The sequence below is a fragment of the Hylaeus anthracinus genome, unplaced genomic scaffold (genome assembly GCF_026225885.1).
Source record: "Hylaeus anthracinus isolate JK02 unplaced genomic scaffold, UHH_iyHylAnth1.0_haploid 11985, whole genome shotgun sequence".
Taxonomy (NCBI): Eukaryota; Metazoa; Arthropoda; class Insecta; order Hymenoptera; family Colletidae; genus Hylaeus; species Hylaeus anthracinus.
In genome coordinates, this window is record NW_026534333.1 from 2,765,883 (window position 1) to 2,790,724 (window position 24,842).

At 45.0% G+C, this 24,842-nt stretch overlaps 1 protein-coding gene across 2 annotated transcripts in view; it reads right to left on the reverse strand.

Moving 5' to 3' along the window:
• LOC128886804 (uncharacterized) overlaps positions 1 to 24,842 on the reverse strand; it is a 133,048-nt gene that overhangs the window by 38,337 nt on the left and 69,869 nt on the right. For both annotated transcript variants that reach the window (XM_054141968.1, XM_054141969.1), the window contains one exon: positions 4,600 to 4,764. In XM_054141968.1, the coding sequence (XP_053997943.1) occupies positions 4,600 to 4,764 (165 nt within the window). The remainder of the gene's footprint in view (positions 1 to 4,599; positions 4,765 to 24,842) is intronic.

A 24,842-nucleotide genomic window follows, 5' to 3' on the forward strand; every position in this document is an offset into this window, starting at 1 on the left:
AACGGACTCTTTACCGACGGAACGGTCCGCGTTGCCCGCGGAGCTATCTACCTTGCCGCCTCGGCGCGTTACGTTAACCGATGGAGCGGTCTGAACTTACCGAACGAGCGCTCTGCGTTACCGATCCACTTATCACCGGTCCACTTTCTATCTATAGACACGTTGGTCGCCAGAAATTGAGCGAAACGTTACGTTGTCCAATCTCGAATAGTCTCGCGACAAAACTTTCACTTTGTTGGAATTTCCACTTTGTAGAATTTCACGACGGAAAATGGCACGAAACAAAAAATGCTCCTCGAAGCATCACGTTGCGGTATCTATCCATCGCACCGCGCTATTTCGGTATGCTCATCCGCGTCTCATCGTGAATCAGTCTAGGAAATTGCCAGCGTTAAACGGTCCGTTTAATCGCCCCGTGTCGCGCGAAATGCAAACGAACGCGCGAAACTTGAACGCGAGGGATCCGAACGTCGACGATAGGCCACCTCCCCCCCCCCCTCCTCCCCTCCCCCAACCCCCTCCTGAATGTATTTTACGTATCCCAAAAACGCCCGGCGCGAAGCTGGTTGCCTGTTTCGTGCATTTTACTACAGACGCTCGGAAGGGGTTCGAGAGGGATGGGAGCGCGGCTCGGTTTCTTGGGGAGCCTCCGCGAACCGTGAATTTTCCTCGAGGGTCTACTTCGTTTAATCCTCCCCGACCACGAGTCGCGGATATTAAGCCTCTAAGCCCCCGCGTTTATAATCGCGCGACATTTTCTGCGGTTGCTAGCGAGAGACAGTCGGAGGGTTGCTCGGAGACAATGCGGGAAAACCGGGCGAGGGAGGAGGGTGGTGTCGTCTTAGCTACGTTTCCTTGTGGATTTACAGCCGCGATGAAGCTGCCGCGATGAACAAGCTGCGTTCGATGGGATGTATACAGGGTGTTCGAGTACAGATGGGTAGGAATGAAGAGGGATATCAAACGTGACGAAATTCGCGATAGGGCGGTGTTCTAAGCTCGAGATAGAGGAGGTGGGCGAGAACGTCGAGATGAGCAACCTGTGCTCCATGGGATCTGTACAGGGTGTTCAAATACAGGCGGGACGGGGAATATAAAATGTGAGGAAATTGCGATAAGACGCTGGTCTGAATTATACCCTTTGGAATCGAGAGGTGACTCTCAGTCACCGTTAGGTTGTCTTTAGGTTGAATTTCTTTGGAACTCGAAGTGCCAATAAAATGATTGTCGTTGAGACAGTGGGTGACCTGATTCTCAAATCTCAAATTAGAGATCTCATTTTCGAGGCCGGTACAATCATTCGTGGCAGTAGAACGCTAAGAAAGCGTCTCGAGTTGCTGGTAGATACCAGAAAAAAGAGCCTCGAGTGCAAGGGATTAAAATTAAATGTAATTAAATTAATAACGCAAAGAAAATATCGTTCGCGCCACGATAGAGAACCTATTATATCCTGCAATTTACATCTAAATCATTTTTTCTTATCATCGATAGTTATTCAGACACGAGTTTGTAACACTTAACCGTGGGACACTCTGTATACGTATAAAATTTGCGTCTTTCTGACTTCGTTGTTTAACTGCTGGTTGACTGGTTAATTGAATCGGTTACCTCAATAATCAACGGAGGCAACGGAGCACCGAATTCGCAAATCGATCGCGTACAAATCGATGGAAAATATTCCAGCCGTTCGAGGAGTTCCCCCGTGCAATTTTCTGTGCCATATCTTCTCGCCGGAGCGATCCAGTTTCTTATTTAAAGTTTCTCATTAAAGTGGCCGCGGAGAGGCCAAGGAAAAAGTCGCGCGATTAATTATTCCGTCTGTTTTCCGGCGACGCGACGGCCGGCTAAACGCGCAAATATTTTTCCTAGCGCGACGCGGCTCTACGAGGCAGGCGAAAACAAAACTTCCACGGCCGGCGAGCTACGAGGCAACTGAAATAAATGTCGCTAGTGTAATTGGAGTTGTAACGTTCGTCGAATTACTTTCGCGAAACGGTGTTACCGCGTACAGGAGGAATTCGAGAAACGGTTCTCGACTGTTAAGCACGATTTCGCTCTCCGATCCGTTGTACATCGAATATTATTAAAGGTTAACCGCGTCAGCATGGGTAAAATCGAGTGTCCTATTATATTATCGCATCTCGATCATCCAAAATGTTCAAATGCGAGAAAATGTGAACGGACGAACAACCTCCGTCCTCGAATGCCGTTTCAGATCTCCTTTTGAAGGAATCAATCGTCGATCCTCTTCTTTCGACGATCGAATTCGTTTACCCAGAGGCCCTTGGAATGATCGACGCGAGACACGATAAATCCCGCCCCCTCGTTCCTCAAAGAATCGTTCCAGCCGACTGGGATAAATCACGAAAATTAGAGAATCGAGAAGAAACGAAGGTAAAGGGAGGGGGGGTGGGGATCAGGAGTCGGTTTTCGCCCACGGATTCGCCCTCAGGCTCGAGCTGCCCTATTTTATCACGGTCTGTCGATAGCAGGCTCGTCCGAGCAAGGGAAACATCCCCTTGTCCTTCGCTGGAGGGAGGATTTCGTCGCCGAGACGCGTATAAAGCGAGGGGGCGAGGGACCTGGCCAGGTTTTCGAGGATTAATTGCAACCCGTGGGAGGCTGGAGAAAAGGTAAACAAACAACGGAGAGAAATAAAGCAAGGAAGGGACCGAAAGGAGTCTAACGAAGTAGAAACCCTTTCGGCTTGTGGCGGCAATCGGGAGACAGTCGCGTTTCGAGCGGAGGCTTTCGAACGGTTCGATCGTTGGCCCGCGAGGAACAATGAGGGGATCGGTTACCGCATTCAGGTTGCTCGACAATGAGCCCCACCGAAATGTTCGTGCCTTCGCGACCCCGTGAAACGGGTCACGAGGAAGGCGATTGCGTCTGCCCCTGGAGGCCGTTGCTTCTTCGCTTACCACGAACAACGACGAACCTGAGACTAATCATCACCTTTGATACCAACCTCGACAGTGATGTACATTTATTCGAGGCAATTTTATTTTTGCCTCTCGTAACGATTTTCGTGTTTTACGTCGTTAATCATTCGTGGAGGTCGCACGTTCTGGAAATAACGCGCCGGTCACAGGGGGTCCCAATAACCCCGGTCATGTTTAAACGATTGCCGCGTTGTCAGTATCGTTCGCGTACTGTACGTACGAGTCGTTCGCTCGTAGAAATTCAGGATATTTGTTCGAACCTTTCGGAATGAGAATATCGTGGCAAAACATTTGTATCCAATTTTCAAAATGGCGAAAAATAATCAGCAACGAGGCAATGCGTAAAAGACAACATTTTTCATATATTTTCATAAAATTAATAACTTAATAGTAATTCTAGATTAAAGTTGCACTTGGGGTCATTTCGACCCCGAGTAATTGAAGCATCGGGTAATTTTTGTGGGTTTCTGGTTGAGTACTGCTGTAAGAATTGTAATTACTTCGAAATGAAAAGATTAATTGGAACACCGGAACAATGGGTATATGAAAAAAATTAGATTCATACCCCGAACCCGCATCGTGCTCCGGGAACAGAGTAGAATCTTACGACGCGATAGTAGGAAAAGTCAATTCTGCCGGGCGAGAAGACACCGAACAATTAGTTCAAGTTCCGTTGGGTAAAACAATGCACCCACATTTCTGGGTCTTTCGACGTTTGCCTGCTCTTTCGAGAGTGCATGCACGCTTCTCGAGTCGAGAAAGCGACTTACTCTGACGTTTCAGTTATCGAAGTAGTTCTTGGAATTCGGGAGGATTTATACAGGCGAAGAAGAGAAAAGAACATCTTATACGAAAGTTGCATAATTCAACGAACCACAGCGCGTATGTTTCTCTTACGCGAGAGAACACGACCTTACACGAACCTTACACGAACCTCCTCATTTCGAATGGAATCGAAGAACGTAGAAGTTTAAAATAAAAAAATATTCACTCTTATTAGCTGTGAACATTTTCGTTTGTTTGTAACGATTTGTTTAAGGTCGCATCAACGTCTAGGTTGGTAGCGGCCACATTTGGCTTAGCGACTAGTTGTTTATATAAACGTCATCCTCATACTTGAAGCTTTCTTGTCGGAGCCAATCAAATGGTTTCTCCTGTTGGTTTGTAACTATAACAACTCAACTATACTGGTCCATTTCTGGTTCCACCGTTCATTGGTGACCTTCCTAATAAGCTCTGAACTCGTTAGCCGATATTTAATTAATTTAACAGACTCATGGTAACGTTACACTCGAGAAGTACAACGACTCTTGCGCCGTACGATCCCAAAGTACTACTCGGTACAAGGCTCTAAACGTTCCCTTGCGACTCAAGGATCGGCGACCCTAAACCCAGCAAGCTGAAGCTCGATCCCGTGACTCCGTAACTCGATTTCGCCTGCATGGGCCGCGTTTAGCTCGAATCGCGACGCGACACGCGAACCTGCGAGGAAATAAAAAAGCGGCCAGCGGGCAAAAGTCGAAAACTCCGTTCTTCCTGGTTCGCCAGGGCCGGGAAGGGCGAGAAGAGACCGTCTCGCGTTTCGATCGAAACTCTGAATGGTCCTTTGAACGGAAATACGAAGAGGGGAAGCGAAGAATGAAAAAGTTGTACTCACGCGAGCACTGGCCTGGCTCGTCGCTACCGTCGCCGCAGTCGTCGACGGCGTTGCACACCCTGTTCAGGGCGACGCAGCGGCCGTTGCCGCACTGGAACTCGCTCTGCCGACAAGAAAGCACCGTCGTCGCCATGAGAACGCAGATGAGAACCGGCCAATGCGTGTCTGAAACCAGAAATATATTCGTCAAGTCGCGCCCATCGCTCCTCTCCACCTTTTTAACATCGAAAATCTTTTTATTTTTCCACAGCCGACGTTCATGTCCCGTTATATGCGTTGTAAATATTCAATTAACTCGGAGATGCACACATTCGATGCACTTTAAAGTTTCAGATTATTTTACCAATGTTTCTCGAAAACGTAATATTTTCGAACGCGAAAAGTCGAGAAGAAGCAATCGTGAGGTATTTTTCTATATTTTAATATCTATCGATTGGAAGAATTGAAGCTGATAAGTTGATTAAAAAGCGTTTTTCGTACTACGAATAAGTACGAACGAACCGTCCGAAGGTTTAGCGTTAATTGGATCCTTCTAGAACAACTTTCGAACAACGCACGACTTTCAATTATCTCCGCATCTTTGTTTACAGGTGAAACAAACGCGGGCAACGTCCCACGGAACTCTCGAAAGACTTGGTAGGCTTAAGCGAGCGCTAGCGGTACTGAGTCTTAAATACTTTGGGAGACTTACGATACTCGGTGATTCTACTTTATATTTCACAATGAATATTAAAACCGTATAACGAATCGTGCCAGTGAAAAATAACTTGGAAAGCTTTTAATTAGGTGTACGTCGCGAATAATTTAACGCGGATAAAATCCTGGTCGATTGGAAAACAGTTTCTCTACTTTGGAAATTGTTTCGTAACTCCATCGTAAGGTTATCCCGAGGAAAACTTTTTCAAATTTCCGTTCCGTCGTTTACCTTTCGAAAATCCACGAGAAGCATCGAGCTCGCGAGCGAGTATCATCTCTGATATAAGAGTCGGAGACCGAATCTTTACTTTATTTCCATCCAGTCTCGAAGTTTACCTTGTTTTTCGCGGTTCTGGGATAAATTCGATGATGTTTGCGCAGCCCCGAATAGCATTCAAATCTTCGTCGGTGAAGTTCCACGTCGAGGAACGACGGGATCGTTTCGCGAAAACGTAAAAGTATTATTTACGCGTCGTTCGGGGGCTCGGACGGAAGTTCGGACGTCCAGGAAACAAACAACGCATTCGTCTTCATAGTTTCGCGGGAAAACGCGTAAAATTTATCACTCGCGACGCGCGTTCCGTTCCTTTGCCAATGGACGAATATCTCGCTGCTCGAAACGCGATTGATTTAACCCGTTTTGTAGTATTTGCCCGTCAAAGCTCCAGGGAAGGAACAAGATAAACGATTTCATCCTTTGATCGATGTCGAAACGGACCACTGTGATTTATTCTCCAAGGAATTCCATTCTCCAGGAGCTCCGCTTCGACGAGACGTCCCTTTACAGCGAATGTACATTTAAATCTTGAATGTTCGATGTTCCAGATTTCTGCTTCCTTCATTTTTACATCGACGAGTAGCGTTGCTCCCCATAAAGAACACTCGTGTTCGAAGCTCTAATATCACGACTAAAAATGAATACCGTTTTTTAATTCGTAAATCCAATTGGTATCCCGAATTGCGCAAAGTTCGGAAGAGACCAAAAAATCACGAAAATTGAGAATCGAGGTCTCAGGTTTACCCTGGATAGAGGATATCCTTAGAATTCCAATTTCAAATTTTCTCCCCATTTGCCGGCAGTTTTAAAAAGAGGTTTTTCACGATCCGGGAAATTTTCTGAAAGCGTCGAGGCATGAAAGGTCCAAGACGGTGGAAGCGTCGAACGGGGTGTGTTTTCGTAGAATTAGGAGAGAAGTCGAGAGACGGAGAACTGATAAGAAGGAAGAACGGATATCGAGGCACGTCCTCTCGATTTCCGTCATCGTCTGAAAGCATCGACGACGTTGTTCGACCGACGTGCTTTCCAGATACCTATATTTTCGCCGTTATCCGCAGATGCTCGCTTCGCCTCCAGTCTCGGCTCCCTAATCACGTACCTAGTATCTACGACCCTCCAGGTACGATCGCGTCAAAATTAATTTTCAACGGTGGAGCTCGTTTGAAACATTCTCGACCGAAATCTGAATCCAATTAAACGTTGTACAAAGGAAGACGCGCAAGTTTCGATTAAATATTAAGCTGTCGCAAAGGTTTCTTTCGTGAGTTGCACTCAATATATTTCGTGTGACAGCGTTTATATAAATACATAACGCACATAATATCGTGTACGTATTACTTATTCTCGAGGATCTTAATTATTGGATAAATTAAGGACTCGATCGGTTGCAAAATAAAAGAACTGTGTATTATTAAAGTGAACGTCAAGGTACGGAGGCTAAAAAGACGTTGACCGGTTGAGCACTCTTACAAGACTAAAACTCAAACGCAGCGAAAACTACTCTATTGTAACCTGAGCCTACAAGCAGAGAAACACGCGGCGAGAATTAAAGGAGATACACTTTAGCTTCGACACTTATTAATAAAACGAAAGAAACGTTTGGGACAACCTGATATTTACCTAGAAGGAAGCGCGTTAAACGCGGAGAAAACTAGCGCGCTGCTTCGTCTCCGTCCCAGTTTGCGCGCGATTACGTCGACGATGTCGAAAAGAAACGAAACGGGTACGACGCGACGTTGAAGGATGATCGTCGAGCACGGCAAAGTGCGTGGAGAACGTGAAACGCGTCGGAAGATGGAAAAAAGCAAAACAGCGCAAACGATACGATACGATTCCACTCTCTCCCAGCGTCGCTATTCTTCCTCGAGCGGATAAGTTCAAGCGAAGAGGAGACGCGCAAAAGCATCCTCGAGACGTACGGAAAACGCGAGACTCGCGGACGAGAAACGTCTTTCTTTTCGATCCTCTCGGCGTTTCAGCTACTTAGGGCGACTTTGCATGCGAAATTTCGTCCGCGGAGGCCCTCGAGAACCTCTTCCCCGCGATGGAAACTTGAATTTCCATTTCGTCGTTCCGCGAACTCTTCGAATCATTCGTGATACACGCGTAACGTTACGTTACGCGCGTAATAAAAAGGTTTGCGCGAACGGGACCGTAAAATTTTGTCGTAAAGTATTAATAAAGATACCGATGGTACCTTTATCGTCGAGGTGACACGACTTTGAGAGCTATCGAAACGAGGTTAGCGCTGTGTTTCAAAAATTAGTATCGGTTCGATGGATATTTTTTGGAGTATAAATTCCAGGTCGAGGTAGGTAGCTACGCTTAGAATAGAATTCGAGAACGATGAACACGAAGTCGATGAGTGTGCTCCTGGCCGCGGCAGGCATTTTCGCAGCGATGTTTTCGTTCGCTACGGCTGGACCTGTTGCTGATCCGGTAAGCAATCGCGGAGGATTTTTATTAAGCTGATTAGAGTAACAAAAGTACGAGAGGTATAATAGTAAAATAAATCGCTTTACCACATATCAGAGATTCGTATAAATGGAGAACGTTATCCAAATAAAAATTTGCAACTACTTTTACTCAGGAAGCAGATCCCCTCCTGTCAGCTACTCTCCAATCTCTAGCGGGTTAGAATTGAACAACGGACCCACAGCGTGTATGTAGGACTATTGGTTGAAAAACTTGTTATTATTTAAAAAAAAAAAAAAAAAAACTTGAATAAATTCTAAATTTATTAAATACATTTTCTCCGGTTTCCATCTATCCTAACCAGTTCAGATTCGTAACTTTCATATGTGGAACATTTCCATGGTGTTTATCTGGAAGTTGCACAGGATAAGTGCTCCTAGAGGATCGCTACACAGGAAGAGACAACAACAGAGACTCGAGACTCGCGCGCGAAGGCTAAAGAAATTGTACGAGTCGTTCGAAACTCCTGGTAAACGACGAATACGAGAGACTTAAAAGAGGAAAATATTTCCTCGTCAATCATATTTCCTCAAGTTCAATCAGTGCGTCGTCCTACTGTTTATATATTGTAACAGTTATTCTGCCACATTTTAAAAACGAACCGCGCGATTTCGTCTCGCTCCGACGATTAATTTGAAAGCCATTCCATACACGAACTCCACTGTACGTTTTTCATTTCCCCGCGAACGTTCGGTATATTTACAGGCATTTATGGAAATAATCCGCTTTTCCGGCCGGTCCGTGCGAAGAATATGCAACCGACGGGATTATCGCGCACCGATAGCGAATAATAGAAAAGGATAGCGAGCACTAGGTAAGCCGGTGCATTCCATTCGACGATCTTTGTATCGCGTGTCGCCGATCCCACTTTGTTCAAAAATTCATCGAGTTTCCTTCCGGACGATTTGCCGCGCGAGAGGAGCTCGGTTCGAGGGAAAGTGGCCTCTAAAATTTTCAGCAATCGCCTAGCCGCGAGATTCGATTATAGCGACGGCCGGAACGTTCCGAGGAGTCCCGGTTTAAAGAGCACATCCGCAACGTCCGTGGCGATCCCACGGGAACGTCTTCGAGCGGTGCTGTTTTTTCTTCTCGTTTTATCGGATGCGCGTGCATCGCATCCACGGTTAACGTTTTACTCGAGGCGGTACTCGCGAGTTACTGACGCAACTGAACGACGCGATCTAGAGAGAGAGAGAGAGAGAGAGAGAGAGAGAGAGAGAGAGAGAGGCTCCCAGATGAATCAAAGACGAAGTAATTCAATTATCTTTAGTTATAGTCCGGTCCTAATGGACCGTTTACACTTTTCCCCGTAACAAAATCGAGGGACACGTTGCTTTTTCTTTATTATAGCGTAGTCATGTCTGACTGTTTACACTTTTCCTGTGGATACACATCACGTTAGGCAATCATCGCGACTTTAAAACTTTTTTGTCACCTTGTCCAGTTCGTACAGTCGTTCTTCGAATAACAAATCTTTCTTGAAAGTCGAACAAAAATAAATTATCGTGCAATCCAACGCAGTAGCCTGTGATCTCGAAACATCGCGTTAGGCACCATCGCGACCTTAACACTTTGTCACTTTGTCAAGTTGGTACAGTCGTTTCTCGAATAACTTTCTCGAAAATCTTTCTTGAAAGTTGATAAAATAATAGATGGAGGAATCGAGCGTAATAAACCGGGGGAGGTAACGAACGCGGCCCATAATCGAAATCGCGGCGTCGAGGGAACGTTTGGCAAACGATTCCTTCATGCGCACCGTTAATCCCGTTGCACATCGGACGATCCTTTTGTCGTGGGATCGTCGGGAGCGAGACAAAGACGGCGGAGCTGGCACGGTGTAGCCTCGGGCTTAACCGGGAATAAACTCGAAGCCGTGTGGCTGTGCTTTCGAATATGAAAATTGGCAGGCTTCCACGGACCGCGTTGCGCACGGATACGTATATCGATTCATATCGGGTTAACACCCGGCTACGATAAATCCGCCGGCTCGGTTATTACCGCGCTCGGTAATAAGTCACGACGTGGAATGGTAATAAACGTTGTCACCTGCGCCAGCCGATCTTTCCCATCGAAAGCGACGAGCAAGCGATTCTCCAGTTATTACGTGATATTTTCATCGTATCTCGTGTACCCCATTCCGACAAAGCTACGGGCTTGGCGCTCAACTTTTGCACGAGTCTAGGCGAAAGATCGTCACAGCCAATTGCCGAAACTTTCGAGTAATCCAAAGCCTGGTTATTACTTTATAACGTTTACTTCGTTATTTTTAAGGATGTCTAGAAACAGTTGTCAATCTGCTGTTTGCTATTCTACTCGCTCTACTGTTTGGTTTATTGTGTCAATTTTAACGAACGGGTTATGCCCGTATATATTGAAATAAATAAATAAATCTTTGAAGGAGGCACGAGCGGCGTTCGTCGATCGACCCGACTTCACGAGATGGCCCGTTTCATCTGGCCGAGTCGTATCGACAATGCTCGACCAATTAACTCGCTTTCGATCGTCGAAGGTCACGACAAAAGAACGGACTAGTCGGCTGGAAGCGTTCCAAATTTCTGTCGAGATCGTTCAGGCCCTATTCGAGCCGGCAAATTAGTCTCCCGATGATCATTTTTATCCGATCGCCTAGATTCCATTCTAGCAAATCTCGTGATCGTTCCTACCATCGCCAATCGTTCTCGTTTTACGTGCTGGTTACTACTTTTTGTTCGCCGAAATTCGAGATCGACGAAGTTCAATATTCAATCTTCGAACTTCAGATTTCATCCCTTCCGAAAAACTATTGCCCTACCTGTTTCCAGCATCACGGGATAACATAAGGGGTAACACACAAGGGGTAATATATTATGAAATTTGTCGGTTTTTCGTTCCAAATGTTATACACAACGAGAAAACCGTCTTCCTGTCAAAAAGTTTAAAAAAAAAAAGTCAATTTTTAAGACCCGCCTCGTCGGCGCCATTTTGTACGAAAATTATAATACAAAAATCTTTGTTTATACTTTGATACGCGTGAAACAGAAACCCTTGTAAAAAGAAATCCTATTCTTTTTGCGATACTCTCAAAATTAACGATCAAAGTTAGGTCTTTTTTCAGCTTCTAGAGTGATGTTACCCCTTAAATACTACAAAATATTAACTCGAGACAATTATACTTACAACTCCATGGTTGCCGACCGAAAGATTAGAGAAACTCGAAATTACTCGTGTAAAAATTAGCAATCTTCCAAGCATCGGATCCACGAATTTCAAACTTCACGAGTCCGGGTAACGGGTGTTGGCGTAACAACGATTCTACTGAATTTCGACTCTGTTCTGGGTTCATCGAGAACGTCTGCGGACCACGAGAGTACTTAACGCGACGTCGTCGATCCTCAGACATGGTACCTCTTCGTCCCTCGCTGATCGATATCCGTGGAAAGAAATAGGTCGTTCTTATTTCCGGTCCACGGTGATTCCATTTCGAGTTCCGTTCCACTACAGCACACCCTCCGCAACCTTTATTCCGGTCCTAGCCAACTTCAACGTACTATTTGCCTATGTGGACAACTCCTTCTCCGTTATAGTTGCGATTAATCGAACGAAACAATAGCAGAGTGCGACATTTAAAGTCTGGGTTAGGTCGGAAAAAATGTACTTCCTCGTGAAATAAGAAAGTTTCGTTCGGCAGTGAGGAAGTTCTCCGAGTCAATTATAGTCGCGAAGTCTCGAGACGTGGCTCGCGGAAAGTAAATTTTCCCTGGAAATCGGAACGCGCAGAAAACAATAACAATTTCCATCCCTCGACCGTCTAGCGTGTATTTACTTACATTAAACGTGCCGTTGCTCTCGCGTATCCGACATGTTTCCTCCCGGTACGCGAAAGAACGAACAAACGAGTAAAAAGTAGGGAAATCGCGTGCACATCTTGTTCCTGAACGATCGCGAGTCGGAGCTACGGTTTCTTCGAGAGGATACGAACGGTGGAAAACGGAGCGAAACAAAGCGTGCTCTGGAAAAAAGTTTCGAGTACGTAGCCTGTTCGAATGGGAGTAGCCGAGTGTCTGCGTTGTTTGCTAATATATATAAAAAGTTACGGCGATCGTAACGACGGTCGTGGCTAATATTTTCGCAAATTCATGATTCCTCGTTTGCGCAAGTTCTCGTCGAGTTAGTTAACCGTTCGAACTACGCGGAGAGAACCTTTTTCGGCCAATCTGATACATTACGAACGGAGAAAGAATTCAGCGTGCAGTCTTTTTTCAACTCAAACGTTCGTCCCGTTTGAACGGTTCGGCCTGTATGCGCACGCTGGAGATCGGAATCGACTCCTTCTCCGCGCGGGTAGTTTTTCGCGACTCTTTCCACGCTGCTCGAGCCTTTGGCTGGCTTTTGTCGTCGTTTCCACAATAAAGAAAACGCCGACCGTTGCGGGAGGGGAGAAGGAGAAGGCTTTGGAGGAGATACAGACCCGCTTCCGTGGCCCTTTTTGTCCCGCGGTCCGTGACGAAAAGCGTCCTGACGCTTTTATCGCGAGCTACGTCTTCCTAGCGTCCGCGAGTGTACGGGCAGGGAGGGAGGGGAGAGAACCTGGCATAAATTTTCGCTGCACAGCTGCCAGGGAAACGACTCTGCTCGAGATCGATCCATCTGGAAGATGTCTCGTAGGGTTCGAGCAATTTCGAGAGCGAAATCTACTCGCCCTCGTATAAGTCGCGATATCAGAGCTGAATACCTAGAACGGTAACGAAAAAATCTACGCAAATGTACGATTCGTGAGCTTCTCGTCGATCTATCGACCGTCGAGACTGGGAGCGAATCGAACGGAGTCGATTCCAGTTGAATCGAGCAGTTTTTAACATTCGAGTTCGATTCCTTGATAAACGAAGCATCGTATGATTAAGTATCATCTCGCAGGATCGACTTACGAGGAATGATAAAACGCGAGATAGTTCGCGATTTAGTCGAAGCTCGATTTCCAGGAATGTTCGTCGAACGGTCCGAGGTAGGAGAAATATTAAACCGGAGCTCGAAGATATTTCACTTTGGTAGCCAATAAAGAATTCACGACGCAAAGATTACTTCTCGCGAGAAGGTATAAGTCGACGCTAAGAAAAGACATTTTTCGCGCATCGCCACGTTTATAGAGGAATCAAGCTCGAGAGCCGGTGGGGCACGCGCGTGCCCCATCGATCTTCGATCTTTTCTTCATCGAGAACGACGCCTCGCTCCGGAAAACAGTATTCCGCAATTTCGACGGAACTTTAACCGAGGAATCGTCTCCATCTCGCGATTTTCGAATTCGGTTCCCGTAATCGATGGAAACCGGTGTCGTTTCCCTGGAAGCCGAAGCGCGTTTATTTTCCAGCTCGTTACGCGATAAATGTCCAACGGTTAGAAACAGGCGAATCGCGGTCGGTTTTCCGCGAGCGTTGCATGGGTCAATACTTAAATAGCAAAACTCTTCCGAAGCGTCCACGGAATGTAGTTGTTCGTTGTTCGTAATCGCTACGAGCCCCGTAATGCCGCATCGCCGTGCTTCCCCGGCAACTTGCGAACGTCATTTGAATTTGAATGCCGCGAGCGTCATAATGGCGAAGCCAGATTCGAGGGACCACCCCCGACTCCAAGTTTCCCGTATTTTCCACCAACGCCGGGCGGAATTCGAGGCGAGGTGCGCGATCCGAGGAAAGTTCGATCGAGTTTCGCCTCGACGACGAAGACGTTCCTCGAGGGTGTCGCCATAGTCGTCGGCAGCCGATTAGCATCCGAGCAAGCAAACTCGTTAACCGATTTCGTTGCCAATCGGAAGACCAGTCCTTGGGAAATAACCATAGACGTATGAAAATATAGACCGAGCCTTTGTACGAGGAGAATTCGTTGGTTCGTACAGTTCAATTTTTCAAACTGATGACTCAGAGGCGACTATAGAAGCGACAGTCTTTGTGGATCTTCGATTTTGTTGAATTTCGAACTGATGCTAGCGATATTGTTTCATAAATAGATCCATAAACTGGTACACTTTGAAGCGGTACTAAGATATTCTATCTCCACGACTCTCCAATCGTGGTCGAAGATGGTTTAATCGTGGAAATTGTTAGCTCTTTCACTGAAGAACCAAACAAATTAATTCGGAACGTCAAGCATCGAAGGAAACGAATTTTGACGGAGTTAGAAAAATGAGTCTCCTACAGTCTAAATAATATTTAATCCAAGCAGAAATTTTTAAGAATATCTATCTGGTGGCCGACGTGCTAGAATAATATTAGCTCGAACCAAAAAATGTTCTCGAATATATAAACTAAATCGAAGTATCTTCTAGTTGATCCCGACGAAATCACTCTATCGCGACAGATTCAGCGACGTTGGCAGACGTTCCCCGTTATGTCTCGCGAACAATGCAGTAATTAAGATCTCTCTCCCCTGGCGTGCAGCTCCGGAGAACACGCGGCCGCGAAAATTGTACGCAAATTTCATAATGGAACGACGGGAGGCGACGTCGCGCGAGCGTTAAGGACCGCTGGATCGGATTATTACGTTAATCGTCGTCGTTTTCGAATTAACGAAAGCCGGTTGCTCCGTTCTTCGGCTTCCCTTCGAATTATTTCTGTCCCGTGATTTTCCGCTGTCCAGATTCGGTATCGGGAATCGTCCAGGATTCCGTGCTTCGATGACGAAACGTCGCGGAATTACTCGTCAATTATCCAACGACGAGGCGTCCGAGAATGAAGAGTCAAGAAAGAAGAGGAGCAGGTGAACGCTAAGTGATTAAAAGCGGGATCGAAAATTGGAGCCGACGGGACTTTAATAGAGAATGGTAGAAATTGATCAAGAACGTCTGCCAGAAGAAAAAAGAGCGATTCTACGGGTTCGAATGGAGCCAACCTGCCAAGATAGTTTTCTATACCGTGCAGGGACGAGTCCGTGTCGTGTAATCTAGGGAGGAATTTTCCTCGTCGCGATAAAAGACAGATTGGCGAGGTGGAAAAGACTCCCGAAGAAAATAAGAGGCTGAAAGCCGTGTCTAAGCGAGGCCGAGGCAGATACTCTTGATGGACATATTCGAGAAGAAAATGCCCGTTCTTTGCACCGGGAGATTGGCTCGAGCGAGAATACGTCTGAGGAACCCCGGGCATTGTTGCTTGGAATGCGTAATTATGTAGCAACCTCTGAAAATTAAAGACCGAAATACAGTAAATATTTGACCGACGATTGGTGTAAGTTGAAACGCTAACCGACGATAACCGCGGAGCCTCGGGGACGGGATGAAAATGGATTTCCTTAATCCGATTCTCTGTACGACAGTCGTCGCGAACCACGTTACCAGACGCGACAAAGGGACGCCAACGATATCGCGCGTGTATCGTTTTAAGCACCGCTGGCTGACGCTTTAAAGAGCAGGAAACGCCCGCAGCATATTCAAGTAGCAACCAGAGGTGAGCGAAATTTTATCAACGACGAATTCGTACACTCTGCTACAGTTTTATTTAGACCGCGCCAGTACGATCTGCCTAAAGCGAAAAATGAAAAAGTGAAGAATCAAAATTCGAAGAGGCTAAGGAAATAAATGACTTCTTCGGTTTCATGGTTACAATAAATATTACTCCGATGTTGCCGTCATTTAAATTCACGTATTTATTTGAGCTTAAACATTCAAAAGCACGCGAGAACAATTCGCTTGACTGATAGGCAAGAAAATTTCAGTAGCAGAAGGGGTCGAAGAACTGAAAATAATGACGGTTGCGAGGACTTGTCGCAGCGGTGTAACCACATAATTATCGTACGCGTTATCGGCATCACGTACTATCGGCGAACGCATTACGATTAGCTTAACTGCGTGTATTCGGACCGTGAATTCGAAGACTCGTTATCGATTATGACGCGATAGCGTTAACAAGGGAGCCACCATTAACCGAACGATCGTGTTTCCATCATGGAGAGTGGCTTGGGAACACGGAAAATACATCCACGGGACGGTTATCTTGGCTAACGGGAGTGGGGGTTGATTTTCGGTGGTAATCGGTATCGATCACTAGCCGTCGAATCTTGATCCGATCATCCCCTCTAGCTCTCGATCGACCCCTAATTTAATGGTCGCTCCAGAGGCTTCGTGGTCGTAATGTAACGGAATGCAAAATGCCCACCGAACACTTTACGCTTAACCTTCCCGCGAGTTCCATGAATCCAATGAAACGCGCTGAAATTGCCATTTTGCGTGCTGCGAAACACTGCTGTGCGATATGCGATACGATCACTTCGAGCGATCGAATTTTCATTGTTTACAGAAACCAAATATTACGTTGCCCAGAAAGTTCGTGTCAATTTTTAAGAAAACTTCACAGACACGATTCAATTTCGATATATATTTATTGAATGAGTATAAGTGAATTGTATAAGTACCATTTTGTTCCACCTTTCCACCTTTTAAGGGCTGTATACGTGTTACTTGTTTTCAACCATTACGATATATATTCAGACCTGTGCCGATGGAAAAGTAACGAGTACCTCGAATTTTGTAATTAATAATACGTTTCTCCAGAGAATTGAATTCTCTCCAGGTCGCGTTAAATAGATAACCAAAGGAGCGAATAACAGCGGAAGTAATTTGCGAGAGTTTGCGTCGATAGCCTCGAATGTGGAGGATCGGCGACAAATTGGTCTTAACCGGAAGTTTTCGTAAAGGAAAGTATAACAGCGTCGGAAAGTATAATAGAGCGACGTCGACGCCTCGACGTCGTTGGCACGATAATGGCGTTCGACGAGGAATTTTAAAAGCGACTAATAATTTTGATAATAGGCGTGATAACGGGACACGGGCTTGCTATACAGCCAATCCCTTTCACGCAAATTCTCAGCCATCGCGCCTATACGAAAGAAAAAGTTTAAAAAGGAAAGAATAACCACGGAGACTATAGAAATACTCGCGTATTCAGCCGATTATCATTACGTGAATCAAGTAGCGAACACTTTTCATGAAAACACGAAGAGTGGCTATGCGAAATTTCATCTGGTTTGAACGAAGTCAGCAGGAGTTGTGAGTAAACACAGTAGAGGCTCCCGTATCCGTACCATCCATTATTCAAATCCTCTAATATACGGACGTTTAGCGTAACTATTGATGATGCGAAAAAATTGTAAATTGCAGGATACAATGGGTTCTATATTGTGACGTAAATGAAAGTTTTTTTTATATTATTAATTTAAAACATACGATGGTAAAGATTCGTTTTTCAAATGCAATTATATATTTTTGGAGAGACGACGCGATAGTGTCTTTCAAGACGAATTCATCGACCCTTAACGTATTTACTCGATTTTTGTTAGTTTTCAAGATAGAACGCTTCGAACTGATTCTCAGTGAAAAAGTCCGAGTTTGAGCGAACGCGTGGGACCGCTTTCACGACTTGTCACTCGAATCGAGACTTTTCCACTGAAAATCAGTAAACCTCGAAGCGTTCTATCTTGAAAACTAATAGAAATTGGGCGAATATATTAAGGGCCAATGTAAAGCGTGAAATAAGACGAAGAAGGGTTAAGGGAGCCAGAAGTGGAAAATAAGATTTGAAATTTTCGTCGAGGTAGAATTGTTCTTGTCAGCGATAAAATGGTAAAGCTCCGAAGAGCTGGGAAGTATCACCGCGAGAATCGCCAACGGGCACCGAATCGACGGAATCCTCTGACCGCGATTGATTTCCCGCCGACCTGGCAAAAAAATCTAGAAAAAAGAAACGCGAAGAAGATTATCCTCCAGTCCGAGTCGCCAGACTCTATCCACGATTTAATTCCGGCCACGTTCGATCCACAATGAAAATAAACCATTCGGTCTCCTTTACTCGCGGATTTTCACAATTTATCGTCCCCCTCCCCCTCCCCCTCCCCCTCCCCCCCCCGGGGGCCACCAATAAAATTCATTATTCGGTTTTATTTCGCGACCGAACAAAACGTGTGGCTCCCTTCTGCACCGAAATTCCCCGCAAATCGTTCGCGCTAACTAGGTTATTTTGTTCCGTTGCTGGTTCATTATCCCTCCCGCCGCAGTTTCTGCCACGCTATGGAACGAAACGGTTCCCGGACAGAATCCTGTACGGTTATCGGAACGACCGCGTTACCTCCATTCCGTGTTTCGTTACTCGGTCAGATCCAGAGATTTAAAAACGGGCAACAGTTGGGAGGGTAGACACAGCGTCGCGTTAATGGACGTTGCATAAATTTAATCTCTGTTATTAGGACGGTCGTAACAATAATTAATTACGAATCATTTAAAAAGAACTCAAACGACTATTTCATATATACAGTCGGTCCCAGAAGTATTCATATCCTCTATGTTTATCGAAGAAATTTCTCTAGATCAAACGACAGGTTTGACGTTTACAAATAAATTATTCATTGCACGTGCGTACATAAATAGACATCGACGAAATTTCCTTGGAAACATCGAACCTATCAATTAATTCAGACAAATGCCTTCGATAGACGTAAAAGGTACGAACGCTTATAGGATTGTACATGTATAAGCTTATTCGTATACGTACATATTCATAACGAAACATTCATTCGGTATATAACAAGACCATTATTTAATTCGGTCGAGCTTCACCGATAGACGGTACGAATATTTATGGAATTAACTGTATGTTGGTTTGTTCAACCGACTCGTATTTAATCCGACAGCCGAATGTTCGATCGCTAAGGTTGCTTATGCTAAACATACCGGTTCACGTCAGAGTTGAGTAGTTCGATCACCGAAGACATAAGAGTATCCAGACTGTTCGATGAACGGCATTAATCGCGGAAATCGGATCAGATGCGATGAATTCGATCGCGCCACGACACGCAGAGGAAGTGTTTGCACGTTGCCGAGGGTGGATCAAAATGATTTCGTACGCGCTACCCTCCAATTACACGCCCGCTGGCCCGTAATATGAATAATACCCGTTAATTATTCCTACGCAGCTGCCGCTGAATAGATGCCGCGGTCCCTGCCACGGACATTGTTGTGGAAATTAACGAACAATTAGGACGCTGCCCCGTTACTCCCCGCAGAATGTCCGTCCTCAGTTTCGAGTTATTCGCTGGATTCTACCTCCTCTTTCTTAATTTTATCATTTTCGCGTTCCAATGAAATTACGTTTCGTAGATTACTATCCGAGTTTGCAAAGCTTTGTAATTCTTTTAAACGGAAACTAGTGACCGTATTACGTGACGCAAAGTTCCAAAAATATACTTTAATATATTTCGCAAGCGAGCATATAGATCCGAGCAGCCACACAGTGCGTCTTAGGTAGGATTCGGTGCCTCTTCGAAATGACGAACGAACTAGTAACCATGATTATTTCCAACGACACCACGGTTTACCTTGATAGGCGTAAGGAGTGAGAGTACACTGTTCCGGGGGGGTCTGTTTGGGGTTCGGCACGCAATAAAATCAATGTACGCAGTGGCATGATCGGCTAATAAACCGGAATACAGGGTGCATGCATAATCTGTCCGTTGAGCTGATTCGCGGCAATTACGTAGTCGAAACTATTCTCCTGTTTAACTGGCGCCGTTCTAAATTGTTAGAGACGAGCATTGATACGACCAACAGCGATTAATTGAATGTGAGAAATTACCGGAATATTCGAGCCAGAGTTAATTAGTCTATCTCGCGGGATCAACCGTTCCCCTTTGATCATTGTTCATCGCTGGCGCCTGCTTCTCGAACCACTAGTACTATCTCTTTTCGTGTATCTGACGTATTTCGCGTGTCTACGTCTACTCTGAGTTACGGGAAACGAAAGACAGTCATCTACTGATTTACGAAGGAACACGCGATTCACAGTCAGTCGAACGCGAACGACGTAGAAGAAAAATAGTACGAGCGAAACTGCGGGGCGCAGCTAGTCGCTTATATTTTGAAAACAAGCCATGGTTTTCGAAATAGAAAAGGTCTTTTCGATTCGTAGAAGCTTCGAGTATCGACCCGCGACGAAGAAAAGAAACAAAATTCATGTCCCTAGTAAATAATATAATATTAAACGCAATACGGAGTATTATTTCGATTGAATTTGCCTTTGATTACCAAGAAGACGCAGATCGTAATTATTTATTTCCGACCCCTTTTTGATATCCGTTATTTTCGCGTTGGAGTCGCTGAGAAGTCGTAGATGGAGCTTCACAGACACGTTAACGGGGCAAACTTTCGACTAGAAATCTCGCGCTATCGCGACGATCGCTGAACGTCTACGGAATGTTTCTCGGGAGGGGCGAGTTTTGGACGCTCGCCATATTTTCTCGATTCCTTGCTGGACAATCGTATCCTTTTGGAAATCACCGCGGTGGAAAACGCGAATTGTTTCCTCGTTCCGCGATCATTTTTGGAAAATTCAGCGATTGCGCTATTCAGCCAGATATTCGTTTCGCGTGGCGTCGTTAATTAATGTCAGTGCGGAATCAATCCTGCGGGGATTAATTGAATTCATCGTCCGTGTTGCTCGTTTATTTCCGATTTGCCGACGGGAATGTTAATTAATGTGGATGAGCTTCGAAAATGCGAATCGGCTTCTTTTCGGATTTTGTACGGTCGAAAAGACATGGAAAATTTATTATTAATATTTGTAACGTAGGTGACCGAGGAATCGAGTCTATTGATATATAAAACGACTCGACTAGTTTTTCCTTGAATATTGCGCTACATAAATTTGGAATATAAAAAAGATATACTAATTTGCATACATCGGATGATCTCGTATTTGGTCGAGCGATCTTGTTCTCCCAGTTGGTTAAAAACGTTACAAATAATACCCCGCTGACGAGCCATTCTCTCGAATCGAACGACGGCTCTCCGACATTAATTAATTTTGAAATTGCATATTGACTGTGCCCTGGGCAATTAAGCTCGCAACAGGGACTCTCAATTTCCCGGCTGCCGATAAAGCACGCGTCAGTGTCGTACGATTTTCCCGTTTTGATCAACGTTCGCACTTAATTAATAAAATTAATAAAAGAATATTCCACACAGAGTAGACGGAGTTTCCTGTTTCGAACGAAACACCCCTTACGCCAGACGTTGGCGAGATACGAATACATCTCTTTAAACAAGCCTGACTTCAATTATCGCTATTAAACCAAAGTCGCGGCGAAACTGTCCCCGAAAACTGGAGAAGCGACTTTCTGAATTTTATTACACTCTGGATGGAACGCAGAGGGAACGTTCCTAATTCGAGTTCGCAAGTTAGAACGACGACCAGAGAGTGGCTACGGACGGGAGGAGTCATTTAGATAATGCAGAAGTTTCGCTTCAGCGATACCGTTCGCTAATACAACAGATTTCGATAATCAGGTACGTGTCCTCTGGAATATTAACGATGACAAAGTGGCGTTCCCTCTCTCGAGGGAGTTTAACGCCCCAAAAATCGCCCCTTACGAGAGATTGAAATGCATTAGGGTACATAAAGATAGTTATTTTCTCAATTTTGTACGCCATCCGATTCGTCCCTTTATATTAAATGACTCTTGCGGAAACATTTTTATGATACCTGCCATTCATTGGAACATTTAAACACTCCAATTTAAACGAAACACCATGTATAATAAGAGTAGCCCGAACAGCGTCGTGTTTGGACTCGTTTTCATCGAGGAAACGATGATCAATTCAACGAAAACACTCTCGCGAAGATCGAGGAAGGTTGTAATTAAAATTTTCCTAACCGCGACAGAAAAATCACGATTCCCACGATTTCAGTTTACACGTACTTTGATTTCGCGTTAGTCACGCTCGATTTCCTAATAAAATTCAACTCACAAAGTTATTCTCCTACAGTCGTTCCAAGTTCGAACGACGACGGTCGTTCGCGTAATTGCCGGTTTCGCGTCGACCGCGCCTCCATCTTTCTTCCGAGGACACCTTTGAATCAGTTCGTTAATAATGCAAGTGTCGTTCGTGATTTCAAACGGAGCCGAAGCCCAGGATTTCATTATCCGTCCGAGTACTTTGTTACGCGCGATCGTGCGCGAAAATTAGAGCCGAAAAGAGTAGGAAAATCAGCGACGGGAAAACGAAGGGGGACGGGAGGGAGAGCTTGTTACTTCGAGGGGAAAAATAAGAGAGGGTCGATTTGATCGGGACCGGAGAAAGATTCCGGATTACCCCTAGTTCCGAATGGCGATTAATCCATAATTTCTCCGAGGAGGGAACCGCGGTTTGGAACGCTATCTCGATAGGAAAAGCCTCCGCTATCGCGCGGAATTTATATACGCGTTGGAAGAGAGTTCACTGTTCACTAGTTTTGATTAGAAGTTGTTCTTTGACACCTTTGCTTTTGAATTACGATCCAATGGAGTCGCGTCTCCCGCTCCCTCGGTTCCCATCCCGAACAGCCTAAAGAAAAACGAGGGGAACAAGACGAGGGTAACTATCTCAATAACTGAATTCTTCCGTTCGTCTTGCTGGTATTGGTCGATTCATAATTGAAACCGTATCGGGTTGGAACATGAAATACACCATCGAATAGAAAATTGTAGTATCCGCGCTTCCCAAACCCAAGAAGGTGGAGTGAAACGAGAATCGATCGCGAATCCGAGGATCATAGACTCGAATCTCCATAAAAATAACGAACAAACTCTTTCTCGACAACTTTGGGACATTCTCGACCGATCCAGCAGTTTCTTATCGGCTCGTACGACAAGCTTCAGCCGATAACCTGTTCTAATCGGAAGTTCTTTCGTTTGGCTTGTTTGCGAAATTCGCCAATTTCCAGAACAGTCCCGGAGGGATCGAAAGCTCGGTAGGAACCGAATCGTTACGTTAACAGCCCGATCCCTGTCTTATCAGGGAGCATTGTTCAACGGGGCAATTACATCGAGCGTCTGCTGGTTGACGGTTACGTGGGGTGATCCTAACGTACGGAGCCAGACTCCGTCGAGGACTTCCGATGACGTTGAAATGTCCTGAAGGATCTCCTCGCGTGGATCGGCTGCGAGGCACGTCTAAGCCACGCGGAAGGAAATTGATTCGATTAAGCGAGCTGAGTCGACTTCTCGGACTAATTTAACCTGACGTCGTCGAGATGGATCAGAACCGACGATGAAGGCCCAGGATACGTCGCTGGCTCTGTTCGACTGATGTATCCGACAGGAAATTTGCCGCGGGTCGCAGACGATGGCTACGCGAAAGTTTCGGGGAGCGTGGACATTCGGGCGCTTAGTCGCTCCGAATCGAGTGGAAGCAGTAGTCGGTACTTGCGATACTGAACGCGGGGATTTTCATTCGGAAATTAAATAAATTTACTCCGAAGGCGAGCTGTCGACGAAACTAAGTCTGAGTAGGATCGGTAAATTTTAATTTGTAAAAGTTGCAAAAATAAGTACCAACGAAAATATCGGATTATATCGTTTCTAATTGTATTCGGGAGACCAGAGAGTAACGTCAATGCTTGTTCATTATTTATCAGCTTGCTTACCAATTGATTTTTATCGATCAGGTATTGAAAATATTTATATATATTTGTTTATTTGTCAACTGTCAACTATCTTTGTTTACTATTTGCTTTATTGTGTGAATTTTATAATGGTCTATGCCCGTATATATATATTGAAATAAATAAATAAATAATTAATTAAAATTTGCATACTAGATAGCAAAGGGTCGTTCGTAACGAGGGCGATTAAATAATTCATTAATAATAAAAACTTATCATAAATTTATTCGTTTGAATTTAATATCAAAGAAACGGCACTACCTTCTGGTCCCTCTAATGTCTAAAAAAAATTTAGGAATTTTCCCGATTAATACCGGCAGTCGACGTGTTGACTATGATTTTTATGGGAACACGAGCACCCCTAACGAAATAATCGAATAAGTCCGGGCAGCGGCGTTCCAAAAGTTCTCGAGTTCTCGAATTTGTTAACTTCTTTCTACCTTCTTCGCAACTCCGAATTCGATTTCCTCTCGGACGAACTCGTCCTTCCACCTCGGAGTTCTTCGAACTCGAAACGACACGGTTTCACGGTGTTTGGAAGGGTTAGGTTGTTTCCGATCAGACTTCGAAGACCGAACGGGCAAACTAGACGACTCGAATCGATGTATCGAAAATGAAACGGTTCGTGGAAGTTTCCGTGGAAAAGAGTTCTCTCGAGATCCCTGGCGTTGCATTTAAGCGATACGTTTGACGCAGACCTAATCGCCTTTAGAATAACGTTGTTCGAAGTATCGGTTCAGATAAGACGTTATTTTATTTTATGATTATTTTCGGAATCGCAATCGCATCTATACCGAAGAGGAAGCATATCTGCGTTAATGTACTATAAAAAGAAGCAACTTAACCACCGACTAACCTAACCGCTTTAAAAATGATATTCTTCGAAACATTGGCTGAAATAAAACGTTACGTTACAGCGTCAATTTAAATCGTTCTCGAACATCGTTTCCTTCAATTTTAAATTCGTAATCCAAATCGAGGAACAAACGTATCTGTATAATGTATCTGTATCGATACGTTATAAAAGGTGCAACGTGTCCATGATAAATGATTCGATGGTGTGACATCTTGTACAACAGCCGAGCGTAACGTAATTAATGTAGCCGGGGCACGACAAAGGGCAAAGTTCGAAAGCTGACGGTAGTTTCGAAGTGGGCGAGTCGCGACGACGCCTGGTTCGATTCTTCGCCGACGAGTTTTCCGGAGATTAAATTTCCAAGTTTACGAGGAGAAATTAGAAGCTTGGGAACGCTCATCTTCGAACGACCGGGGCTTTACTTTCAGCGCAGCGCGGAGGAAAATCGACGGGACAACGACGGCCCATTATCGGGATGGAATTTTCGAGTCGCAAAAGGGAACGT